Source organism: Carassius auratus, chromosome 30, assembly GCF_003368295.1.
Source record: "Carassius auratus strain Wakin chromosome 30, ASM336829v1, whole genome shotgun sequence".
In the NCBI taxonomy this organism is placed as follows: Eukaryota; Metazoa; Chordata; class Actinopteri; order Cypriniformes; family Cyprinidae; genus Carassius; species Carassius auratus.
In genome coordinates, this window is record NC_039272.1 from 6,216,135 (window position 1) to 6,229,030 (window position 12,896).

General features: G+C 33.9%; 1 protein-coding gene across 3 annotated transcripts in view; it reads left to right on the forward strand.

The window, feature by feature from the left end:
- The window catches only part of LOC113048978 (protein unc-13 homolog B-like), a 43,181-nt gene that overhangs the window by 24,647 nt on the left and 5,638 nt on the right, over positions 1–12,896 (forward strand). For 2 of the 3 annotated variants that reach the window (XM_026210974.1, XM_026210975.1), the window contains 6 exons: positions 810–936; positions 1,179–1,275; positions 2,405–2,548; positions 2,701–2,778; positions 2,898–2,975; positions 12,548–12,636. In XM_026210974.1, coding sequence (XP_026066759.1) covers positions 810–936; positions 1,179–1,275; positions 2,405–2,548; positions 2,701–2,778; positions 2,898–2,975; positions 12,548–12,636 — 613 coding nt within the window. Of the gene's footprint in view, positions 1–130; positions 173–809; positions 937–1,178; positions 1,276–2,404; positions 2,549–2,700; positions 2,779–2,897; positions 2,976–3,875; positions 3,897–4,100; positions 4,140–4,403; positions 4,431–4,632; positions 4,654–6,186; positions 6,217–8,939; positions 8,955–9,247; positions 9,269–10,213; positions 10,241–10,364; positions 10,404–11,459; positions 11,481–11,634; positions 11,662–12,547; positions 12,637–12,896 lie in introns of all 3 variants that reach the window. The other variant, XM_026210973.1, reaches the window with a different exon arrangement.

Here is a 12,896-nt window from a genome sequence, read left to right on the forward strand (position 1 = left end):
AAACATGATCTTTTCCTTTTGATGCCAGCATCCTTTTCATCCTTTCATTGCACACCTGCACTTCTTTTCAGTGCTTCCTCAAGTGTTCTTCATCTCTCCATTCTCTCCTGTCTTGTTTTCTTGATTTTAGCACCTGCCACATTCCATATTCGCAGACTTGATTTTTATGCTGGTAAGAAACACTGAATGGTTAAGTCTCTGTGAGAGTTTGTGTGTGCACATGTAACACCACTGTTCAGAAATGTTTGCAGGTTGGTAATATTTTTTAATTAATTTGAAGAAAGTCTCCATTATCAAAATTAAAAGTGAAATAAAAATGTATTTCTGTAATGTTAAAACTGAATTTTTAGCACCCATTTCTATATTTTTTCTTATTGTTTTTTTTTTTTTTTTTTTAATTTTTAGCAAGTTTATTATTATTATTATCAGTGTTGAAAACGGTTAATATTTTTGTGGAAACAATTGGGACTGTAAGTCTGAATATAAAATTCAAAAGAACAGGCATTTATTTGATACAGATTCTTTGTTAACAATGTAACAATGTGTAATCCTTTAACTGTCACTTTTGATCAATTCAATACATCCTTGCTAAATAAAAGTTTCAATAGATATTTTTTTTTTCTTAAATCATAAAACCTTTAAATGCATTTTAAACATTAGCCTCTGTGAGTGAATACAGCTAACTATTTTCAGAAAGAAAAAGCAGTTCATTCTTGTTGAAGCAGAAGGAGACTAAATGTTTTCTGGGTTAAATTCGTGACAAGGTAAGATGAAACGTAAGCATCGACTCATGCTTGTTGTTTCCCCAGAGCATGAGAAGCTGAGGTTGTGTAAAAGTGCGGACTACATGAATCTGCATTTCAAAGTCAAATGGCTCTACAACGAATACGTCCATGACCTGCCCGCCTTCTCCAACACCGTCCCAGAGTACCCATCGTGAGTCTTTCAGAGCATCTTTAGCTAAATTTTCTCTCTTTTCCTCAAATAACCTGGAGTTTGTTCATTTAATGTTCTCACTAAAACACACTATAATCACTTACAGTCTCAAATCGACTGGGATCCCCAGCTGATGCTTTCCTCTGTTGTTTCAATGTTCTTGTCCACTTGCTGCTCCGCTGCCCTCCTGCTTTATTCCTCCTCCTGTTTCTCTACATTTCTTTTTCATTTCCCGTCTGTAGGTGGTTTCTGCCATTTGTTCTCCAGTGGCTGGCTGAGAATGAGGAAGTGTCGATGGAGTTTATGCATGGAGCCCTTGAGAGGGATAAAAGAGAGGGGGTATGGTTCAGAAACTGCTCTAGATCCTTTCTGTCTGGTCTGCTCTCTTATATATGGCTTCTTCTCTCTGGGTCTACAAGGCTTTAAAACAAGATTTGTCAAACAAAATTGATGCTTGCCGTCTACTACCTGATCTTTCTTCAAATTGATAAGATTTTTTCTTTTAGTTATGTAAAGGGCAAATTTAAAAGGTTTTGAGAAATGCCTTCTACAATGCATTCATCATTTATTTATTTATTTATATATTGTATAAAATACAATATATTGTTCAAATTATGGGGGTTTGGCAAAAATGTATTTAAAAAATATATAAAAAGTTTTTTGAAAGAAGTGTCTGATGCTCTCCAAGGGTCCATTTATTTGCATATATTATGAGCTATTATCAAAATGTAAAATGTTTTCTATTTTGATATATTTTAAAGACTTTTTTTCTTTATTTTTTTTTTGATGGCAATGCTAAATATGCTGATTTGCTGCTGAAGATTTTTTTTTTCCGCTAAATATTTTTGTGGAAACCATGATGCATTTTTGAAGTTCTAAGGAACCATATTTACTTAAAATATTTTTACTCCATTTACTCAATTAATTTTTGGTAACATTGTAAATGTATGTATTTTTTTTTTTTTACTTTTGATCAATGAATTGAATACATATTTGCATATACATATTTAAAAAACGCTCTTTTGGACTTTCAATCCTAAAATATCTAAATACATCATAAATACATGAGAATTTCATGTTTTAAACTATGATAATATAAAAAAAGACTGAATTTTAATGTGTATCGTGTTTACACTTCACAAACCATTTTGCCCGAATTTCCCCCCGAAAATAAAAGCAAGATCATGCCTAAGATGAAATATGAATTTAGTGATTTGTGAAGAAAGCATAAAAATAAATCTAGTTTAATATCACTTTTGAACAATATTTTTAGGTCATTTTGTAAAGCTATGCAAAGGTGTAAACATATGATTTATTTCTGTGTATTTAGGATTCATTAAATGTTTTTGTTCATTGCATAATTCTCATGACATTTGGATGACATTAAGTAGAAATATTCAATAAAAACAAACAGGGAAAACCGTTCCCTTAGCTAAAGAAACATGTCCGACTCCTGTCATTTCCACAGTTCCAGCAGACATCTGAGCATGCTCTGTTCTCCTGTTCGGTCGTGGACATCTTCACTCAGCTCAACCAAAGCTTTGAAATCATTAAGAAACTAGACTGTCCTGATCCTGCGGTGGTTGCCCAGTACAATCGACGATTTGCCAAGGTGAAGATCGACAGACCTAAACCATACTATATACTAGACAAACTGGAAGATATACAAGCAGAGAGTGTTTTCGTCTTTACACAAGGTTTACTCTGCATACCGGTTTGGTGTAATAGTGTTCTTTCTTTTCCTTTTCCCTCTTTCCCAATCAGACTATCACCAAAGTGCTTCTGCAGTATTGTGCTATTCTAACCAAGAGTTTCCCCTCGTACTGTGAGAAAGAAAAGACGGTGAGCACTCAAACACTATATTTGTACCAAATGAAGTGTCCGAGTAGGTCTAAGTTGTGTCTCTACATGTATATCTTTCTCTTTGCTTGTGCTGTCGCTCTTCCCTGACTCTGCTGCAGCCCTGTGTGTTGATGAACAACGTTCAACAGATGCGTGTGATGTTGGAGAAGATGTTCGAGTCTATGGGAGCCAAACAGGTAAGTGAAACATGAAGCTATTGCAGGCTTTTAAGCTTTTTTTTAGCTACAGATGCAGCACTTTACAAAAACATTCTGTGGTGGTACTATTGTAAACTGACATGTAACAGGGAAGAAGCCCTTCAAATGTCCAGGAAACTGTTTGTGCAATAAAAATGTGGTGCCTTATAAGGTGCACTATCGTTCAAAAGTACGGGTTTGTGAAGATTTTTTTTTGTGAAGTCTTTTATGCTAACCACGGCTGCATTTATTTGATCAAAAATACAATAAAATTTGTAAACTTGCTTATTAAATCATTAAAATTTACTCTGATGCTTTCTGTTTTAAGATATTTTTAAATACAGTTTATTTTTGTGAGGGCAAAGCAGCCTTTACTCCTCTTTTATTTAAATGTCTTCTTATCAAAAACAGCATTTCTTTACAGTCCCTTTTATCAATTGAATGCCTCCTTTCTAAATGAAACTAAAAACAGTCTTACACAACTTTAACATTTGTAAGGTAGTGTACCTCATTTAGCCAAAATCTGAAATAGCATCATGAAACCTCAGGATGCAGCCAATTACTCTGAATGTATGTGTAGTTTTTATGCTGGTTAGAGTATCGAGTTGTTTGCTGGGAGAAACTGAAGTGTATGGTTTTGGTTTGCTGGCATTTTGAGCGTGATATACTTGTGGTGAGCAATGAACTGAATGTTTATTATCTGTCATGAGTTTGTCCAAATGATCCACATATTTTTGGAAATACTGGTGAATCATCTGCTGCGGGACACGAAAATGCCATTTCTATTGTTATTGAATTTTTTACATCAGTGTGTCTCTGTGTGCATTTTGCTGTAGACGTGTGTGTGGTGAATGTTTATAATAGCTGAGCTAACATATGCAATGTTTTTTGTGTGTATAGTATACTGTTGAGGAAGAGCGGGTAGGTGAAGCGATGTATTTTTGAGATTGATCATCCCTGTTAAACCCTCTGTCTGGTTTGTGTCATGTTTAGACCCTTTCACTAGGTTGTAGTGCCCTTTTTACGTCCCCTTACACCACCCAAATGATCCAGCTCTACGCAGTGTTGTTCTCTTAGTATAAGTTCCCAAATGACTTTAACCGTGATCTCTATTTTCACTCCCAGCTGGAGAATGAGGAGGAGCCTGAGGACGATGAGGAGGAGGTGTGTTGAGAGTGTTTATGGATAGGGTCCAAAATTATCTGCCAATTACCTGCCAATAATAAGTGAATTGACAAAATGTTAATTTAGAAAATTATGGTTCATCTTTTTTATTATTGTGCTCTGGCTGCATTTAATATTTTGGTCTCCTAGACTATCATTTAAACATCTTCCAGTTAGACAAAGATGTGTGTGCAAATGTGAATGTAGTTGTTTATGAGTGTATGTGTTTAAAGCTAAGGATTATTTTGGTCTCCCTCTGCTCAGGCCATCACTGATGATGAAGGCAATGAGGTCTGTACACTCCACACTGCGGTAAAGAGTGTGAGATGTGTGTGTGTGTGTGTGTGTGTGTGTGTGTGCATGTGAGAGTTTTGCAAGATTTTGTGTGAATCAACAAGGCAGGAAAGTCTTCTGCTAATACCTAGCACCCTAGCACTTTCTTTCTTCTTTGTTTTCACTATTACTCATCTTGTTCTTTATTTTTCATTACCAGTCGGATGAATCAGATGCTAAGGTGAGAAGCAGGCATACGTCTCACCTGATGTGCTTCTTTATGAAGCTGTTTATCAAGCATTATAAATGGCTGTTCGCACTGACAGAGATATGCAGTGACAAAGCGACCGGATGCGAGGAAGCAATTACCATACAGTTTACACCTACGAGCAAATCACTGACAGTACAACGACTTCTTAGCACTGAGACTTTCAGCAGAGCAGATAGTTGCACTACAGCTAAAAGATTTGGGGCCATTGCAGATTTTTTTTTAAATAAATAAATATATAATTTTTTTTTTTTATTCCATTGATGGCAGAGCTAAATTATGAGCAGCCTTTACTCCAGCATTCAGTGTCACGTGATTCTTAAGAAATCATTCTCATTTGGGGTAACACTTTATAATAACTGCACACTATTAATCATTAATTAAGCATTAGTAAACAGATAATTCATAATTTATAAAGCATTAATAGACAGTAATAATCAGTTTATAAATACAGATATAAATGCTTTATTCTTTATTTAAAAGCATATCTATAATGTGTAATTTCATACTTTATTCATGATCAATTTATCATTTCTCAATGACGTATAGCATTATTTACAAACCAGTTATTCAGTAGTTGCCAGTGATTCATAAGATCACAAGAAATGTAGTAAATTCAGGTAGTTATAAAGCATTTAGTAGTGGTCAGTTAACTATTTATGTGAGCTCATCTAAAGTGAGGACTAGTTATGCCTTGTAAAGCATTTATAAAGGATATTTAAAGGCTCATTTATCTTCTAAACAAAAAACAGAAACAAACACAACACAGTAATACAGAACATAGAAATATTAACAGCCTTTAAATCTCATTTGTGAAAGCTTAACAAGGCATAAGTAGTCCTCACTTTAGATGAGCTCACAAAAATAGTTAACTAACAACTACATATGTTTTATAACTACCTGAATTAACCCTGAATTACAGTAGAAATACATGTTAATAAACCATTTATTAACACTATAAGTAACTATTACTATATGTCTGAATATATACTTAATATATATATATATATAATATATACTATACTTAATTTAGAAATTATAAATTGATCATTAATAAAGTATGAAAAAACAATTATTAAATGCATTATAGATATGCTTTTAAATCAGGTATAAAGCATTTATATCTGTATTTATAAACTGCTTATAAATGTATATTAATGATATATAAATGATGAATTAACTGTTCCCTTTACTAATGATTAATAGCATGCAGTTATTCTAAAGTGTTACCAGTTTTTTTTGTTACCATGTAAGTCTTTTTCTCTAATCTTTGATCAATTTAATACATCTTTTCAAAATGAACGTAATTTCGTTTCCAAACATGAGTAAGATCTTACTGAGCCCAAACCTTTTTTAATAGTACTGTAAGTGAAGCTACGTTTTGTTATTTTATTTTTTTAATTTCATAATTTATTATTATTATTATATTTTTTCATGTGTGTCATTGTTGTAATTGTTTACTTTATTATTTTTGTTTGACTTATGTATTTACGTCTTTTCCATCAGTCTGGCATTTCGGATTCAGAAGGATCAGAGGTATGTTAAGAGATCATAGTCAGCTTGGCTTATATACAGTACAATCATCTGTCTGGTTTCAGTTACTCGTTCATGTTTTGTTTTTGTAAATTGTATTTAAAGATTGTGACAGACTAAAGAAAATACAGGATTTGGCGAGTAAATGAGGACAATGTTCGTTTTGGGTGAACTGTCTCTTTAAGACTTTAGCAAGTTAGGGAAATCTGATAGAGCAGACGGGTTTTTAGATTGCAGTCACACACATTAAAGCCTAATTGACTCATTAATTGTGACCAGATCATTTAATGTAGTGCTTAAGCTTTTAAAAGATTCGAAAGCTTTCACTTTTACAGCTGGTATTTGTGCTTTAATTGATTCTTGTATCCAACCAAGAGCAGTGAATCTGAATAAGAGCATGAGTGAGGAGTGAAATATGTAGGTTCTCTGTATTCGTATAATAAATAGAGTTAGGCTTGAATGCAGGTTTAAAGATATTGATTAGATCCATACAAATGGTATATTTTTAATTGGAGGTGTGATGTGTCCTGTGGAGTTTGTGTTCTAGACTCCAGCTGTGATGTTAATGATTGCAACTGGGTTAACATCAGCATCATTACATAATACAGACAGCTGCAGCATTACACCATGACAGATCTGGAAAGTCCATTGAATAGAAATTACCTTTAAAATCGTTCTGTAGGGGTGAATTCACCAAACAGTTGATGCACTTTGTTGTTTGTGCAGTTATAGGAATCGTTCACCCAAAAATCAATATTTGCTTAAAACGCTACTCTCCCTCATATCATCCAAGATGTAGATGAGTTTGTTTCTTATTGAAAGATTTAGAGATATTTAGCTTTGCATGACTTATTCACCAATGGAAGCTCTGCAGTGAATGGGTGCCGTCAGAATGAGAGTCCAAACAGCTGATAAAAACATCATAATAATCCACACCGGCCTGTTAATGAATGTCTTGTGAAGTGAAAAGCTGTGTGTTTCCATCAAAGCATGATAAGAATCCATCGTATAATTTCCTCGGGTTGTCACGAATCAAGTTATCCATTTCTCAGTTACTGCAGAGGAGCCATTGGTGAGCAAGTGGTGTAATGCGATTTTAGCAGGTTGGTATTTTATATCTGTGGCACACTGGACTGTAATTGGAGAATGTATGATTTATTTTTATTTGTAGATTGACAACAAAGAAAAGGAGAATAAGGTTGGTTTTGTAAAGATAAAAGTCAACCCTGGCTTTATTGCGTGTTGTGGACCCCTGTTGGTTGTGTACCCTTCAATAGTTTGTGTCTGTGATTATGGTTAATATTGTGGTTTGCAATCTTACTGCAATGTTTTTTGATCAAGGGCTGTCTTTTATTCCCATAGTTTCCTGTCCTCCTTTAAGTATTGTATAAAAAGTGGTCAAATTATGATAGTTAACTAAAGATCAGTTTTGGAAGCGTGTTGCCAATCAAAAGAACTGAATCAGAACAGCAGCAGTTTTAGGCTCAGCTGGCACTCTTCTTCTAGTGACTGCACCTGAAGTGTGAGTGCTTCGCTTTGTGTTATTGCATCCAGGAATTTTTAAAGCCAGACATTTTTTAATTAATTCTACATTTTGGAGATGACGCTGTGAAGCGATGACAAATATTCTGCTGTCCTTGAGTTTGTGTGAGTCAGGTGTTGCTGTCAGGGTCCGTGGTAATGTTCTTTAACAGTGATGTTTTTGACTGGTACATTGGTGTTTGTGGAGAGGAACAAATAAATGCATAGACAGAGGCAAGAAGCATTGCATTTTATGCCCAGGGCAGTACTGTCTGATAAAAAATAAAAAAAGTACCGGTATATAAAATAAAAAGAGGTAAGGTAAGCAGTTGCAAACTATTTATTTTAGCTACAAAAAAACCAAAATAAAACACACACACACACACACACACATATATATATATATATATATATATATATATATATATATATATAATGTTGAATGTTGGTCAACTAAATTTGTTTATTTAAATAAAGCTAAAATAATAATAATAAAAAAAGCATATTCAATTAATCATTTTATTTTCAGTGTACTATTCAAAAGTCTAAAAGTATTTTTAAACTTTATATTCATAAAAGAATCTTGGACAAAAGTATATATATAAAAAATATATCCTTTATTATAATTGTTATTTAAAATTATAATAATATTTCATAATATTACTGTTTTTGCTGTATTTTTAATCAAATAAATGCAGCATTGGCATAAGCATAGAAAATATATTTTAAAAACTTTACATTTTACTGACTCCAATCTTATTAAAAGCTAGTATTAAAATACGGTATAAACTTTTTTTTTCAAAAAATTTTTTATAATATGCATGAATGTTGGTGAATGTCAGTTTTAAAGCAGGTGATAAAATCAGCCTGTCCTAACCAGCTGGAACAATAAAACCTAACCTGCTGCAACGTATTTCAACATCTAGTCGGTTGGTTTCTGTATATTACACATCAGTTTGCTGTCATCGCACAGCAGTTTTGTGTTCTGGTTGTCGTGGTTAGGCCAATTTTTCAATCCGCTCAGTGTAGCTGTTTTTAATGTACAAGCGCATCCTACAGTATGTGAATGGCCCTCGAGCATTCGGCTGCTCCTGTTCAGAGTTACAGCTTCCTTCTCTCTGTCACCCTCATCACCCCCTGCCATTCATCCATCTGTTATTGACTGTTGTTTTTACCATCTCTCTTTCATCTGCATGCATCTCCAGCTTGTCAGGCAGAAGGTGGGTTTGTGTGAGCTAAATGCTTTAGTTTGATGTATGACAGTCGTAGTGAAGCAGTCAGTGTCGTCGTATCAGACACTTTGAGCAGATGAATCAAATATTTAGGGACTTCCTCTTATTACCTGGTAGAATTATTTATCTATATTCTTCTTTCCTTCCCTTCAGTTCTGTTTGTGGAAGATATTGTGCTGTTTGAGTTCATCTATGTGCATATTTGCCTTTAGGAGCTCTTAAAACTTTTCTTAGCTGGCTTTCATTCTTATTGTCTTTTTGTTCATTCTTTCTTTCTGCAGTCTGTTGCTAAGAAAGAAAAGGTGTGTGCACTTACAGTATTTTGTAATACTAGTACTAAAAGCCTTAAGCAATTAAAAAATTGTGTGAAAGAAAGCAGCTTCATTATTTTGAAGTGAAAAGTTTGAGTTGGACCCCTGGATTAAGATGCCACCCACAGGACATACACATGCATATGGTCCCCAGTGGCATGTTTTTGCTAGTGTTTTATTGATCGTTTTATTTAATTCAATTCAAGTTTATTTGTATAGTGCTTTACATGATACAAATCGTTGCAAAGCTGCTGTACAATATAGGTTTCTACAATACACACACTAACATATATTATATATTTGTTACAAATAAGCGAGACTTTGGAATTCCGTTTATAAGATACATTTGAAACCAACTTTTTCATAATCTGTAGGCCAGTTGGGCGGAATTTTAAATCGGAATTTATAGTTTCTTTCAATTGAAACGATATTATAGTGTAACAGAGATGTAACTCTTTTGACAATATTAAAAAAAATACATAAATATACACACAACACACTAACATATAAGTTTATTCACACTGAATTAATCAAGAGACAGTAAAGACATTAATAATGTTACAAAAAAATCAACAATTTAACCTGAAGAAATGTATCATTGTTACCACAAAATATTAAGCAGCACATTTTTATTTTTTTTACTAATCATTACAGATATGTTTATAGTTATAGTTATGTATATTTTAGATAGTCATTAAACATGTAAACATGTTTTTGCATCTGCCCCAGGTTTGGGATCATCTTTATGATTTTAAAGTTAAGCTAAAACAACTAAATTAGCAAATGTCTGCATTTATTTCCCTCAATGTATTGAATAATGCATCATTATATGTGTTCATTTAGATTTAGCTTGTAAGTGCCTATAGTTTCTATCTTGTGTGTTGATTTGTGTATGTTTCTTTGATTCATGTGTTTGTTTCCATGTTCTGGTATCAGGGGGAAAAGAAGGACAAAGAGAAGGAGGTTTGTGTACACACACACACACACACACACACACGCTGTTTCTCTGTGGTAGTGTTGCCCCATAGTCTCTGGATCAACTGGACTCTGTGTGATATTGAATGTAATTTTGTTTCTCTGTCTCAAGGATGAGAACACGACCACAGAGGTGGGTGATGGAGCTGAGGTAATAAGTTGATGCCCGCATGTGGGTGTGTGTGTGTGTGTGTGTGTGCTTTCTCAAACATGATAGAACAAGGCCTCATTAGTGTGAGGAGCAAGTGTGTGTATAACATCTGATGGGAAGGAGGGATGTGTGCTGTTTGGCTGTGATCTTGTCCCCAGGGCTCCAGTACCTCATTGTCAGACTCTTGTTTTTAGGTGCAATAGGATTCTTGTGCCCTGATGTGACATAAAACAATTACCCATAATTCAAAGCCTAAATAATGATGTGCCTTAGGCAGATTATATGATTTAGCTGTTGTCAGTGAATAAACAGTCATTGTTTTGGTAAACACAGTAACAGATGCTTATTAAACTTTTTTGCTTTTCTAGAGCATAAGTCTAGAACACTCATTATGTTTTATGTTTTATGAGTAATTTAAAGTAGTCTTGTGTCACCAGGCTTTTGACTGAAGTTTGGTCAACTTTGCTACTTATTTTGGAAGTTTGGATCATTTTAATGACTTGGATCTTTAAATAAACAAATTCTCATTTAAGTCATTTTGTGTAGTTAATGTAAAATGTTATATTTTCAATAGCCATATTCCTCACACACCACATATACAATCTTTCATCAGACTCTGAATTAGAAAATCATTGTAATGCGACCAAATTATAATTATTTGTATTTTTTTTTTTGGTCTTTAATTTGGTCATGTGACAGACGCATAGACTATGTACTGTACAGAACAAAAAGCATTAAACTACATATTTGGATCATGCTGTGCATTCATGAATAAAATGATTTTGAACATGCACGATCCTGATAAAATGAACAAAAATAGAGTCATATTTAAACTTTTTATTTTTTTGAATGAGCCGTGTTAGGGGGCGTGGCATCAGGAGCTTTCAGATCGCTAGTGCTACTGGACTCCAGTTATTAAACTTGTGATGAATCAATGCAGTTGTCAATGCCAAACACTGATTATGTGAATGTGACCTTAGACGAGAGAGTAGATTAGACCTCACATCTGATCTGTCAGACATTTTTATTTATTCTGTTTATGATTTTATTCTTCAGCCCAAAGATGAGGGAAAAGAGGTGTGTGGTGTTACTTATGCATTTGAAATTTGAACATTCCTGTATTTATCTCAATTCTATAAATCTATATATATCGAGGTTTTGCTCAGCTGTATCATTTTTCTCTGTGCCTTTTCTTTTGTTTCTGTGTTATTTTCACTCTGTCCTTTGGTAGAAAGAGGCAACAGTCAACACAAAAAAGGTGCGATAATCATCACGGGTGTATGTGTGTGTGAGTGAGACTGTGTCATGTTGGCAATCTCTTTCCTCTTCCTGAGACTTTCCCTATCGCTGTGATGGCATCGTGCAAATAGACGTTCAGGCAAACATGCATTTATGATCCGTTCATTGGCCTCTGGCAGTGTTTGACATAAGCCACAATTCAAAATGTAACAATTTCCACTGAATCTTAAATCTAAAAATACATCAGAAATAAACTAATATATTTGTCAACGTTTGCTTAAAAAGCTTGGATGTGAAACCTCTCTTTGATATAATAAATAGCACTTGGTTTAATAATTTATCACAATGGCGTTCACATAGTGGTTCAAGTGTCAAAACACTAGTTGGGGTTTTTTAAATCTTATTGGTGCTTTCTGTCTTTGAATATCCATAGGCTAGAAGACAGAAAGCAAACAAAATCTTCTGATAAGTTTTCTCTCTTCTACCACCCTGAACCAAATCTACATTCTTTGCTGTCGATGCTGTGCGATGTTTTAATTGTCCTTTCTCAGCAGCGTTAAACTGAATGAACACATTTTTCAAGCTTTTATTATTGGAATGAAAGCATCATTTCTCCACTCTGTTTTGTTATTTTTACACCTGTTTTAATTAAGATGTTGTCGGATCTGACAGATATATTGCGGAAGATTTTTCTTACCGTTGAAAAAGGGGCTTTAATAGAGAAAGTTTCCAATTTGCTGATGCACTTGCAGAACCATGACAAACAGACACAGTGACCCACCTCCCCTTAAATATTTCCCTTGCCTCTCCGCGCCTCTGCCTACTAGTTTAAGTTCAATATTTTCTATTAAACTAACACTTCATCCCGTGTGTGTGTGTGTGTGTGTGTGTGTGACTCTCAACAGCTCGACTCGGAGGCTGCAGATATCCTCAATGACCTGCAAGGGAAGCTTAATTCTGTTCTGGAAAACCTGAGTGGCATGTTTGCCAAGAGGTAAACTTAATTTTCTGAGCCTGAATTTAAACTTAATATGATTATTGCAATGTTTCTAAGTATTCTGCTTTTAAATATCACCTTTGCTATTATAGTTCTGTCATAAAATCACTATTATTATTATTATCATTATTATTATTATTTGTATTAAGTTTTATTCAAAAAATATTTTATTCTGTTTATTTTATTTTGATGCATTTTGCATGCATCCATCAACATAAACTATAAATGAATAAAGTATAATCTTTGCACTACAGAAA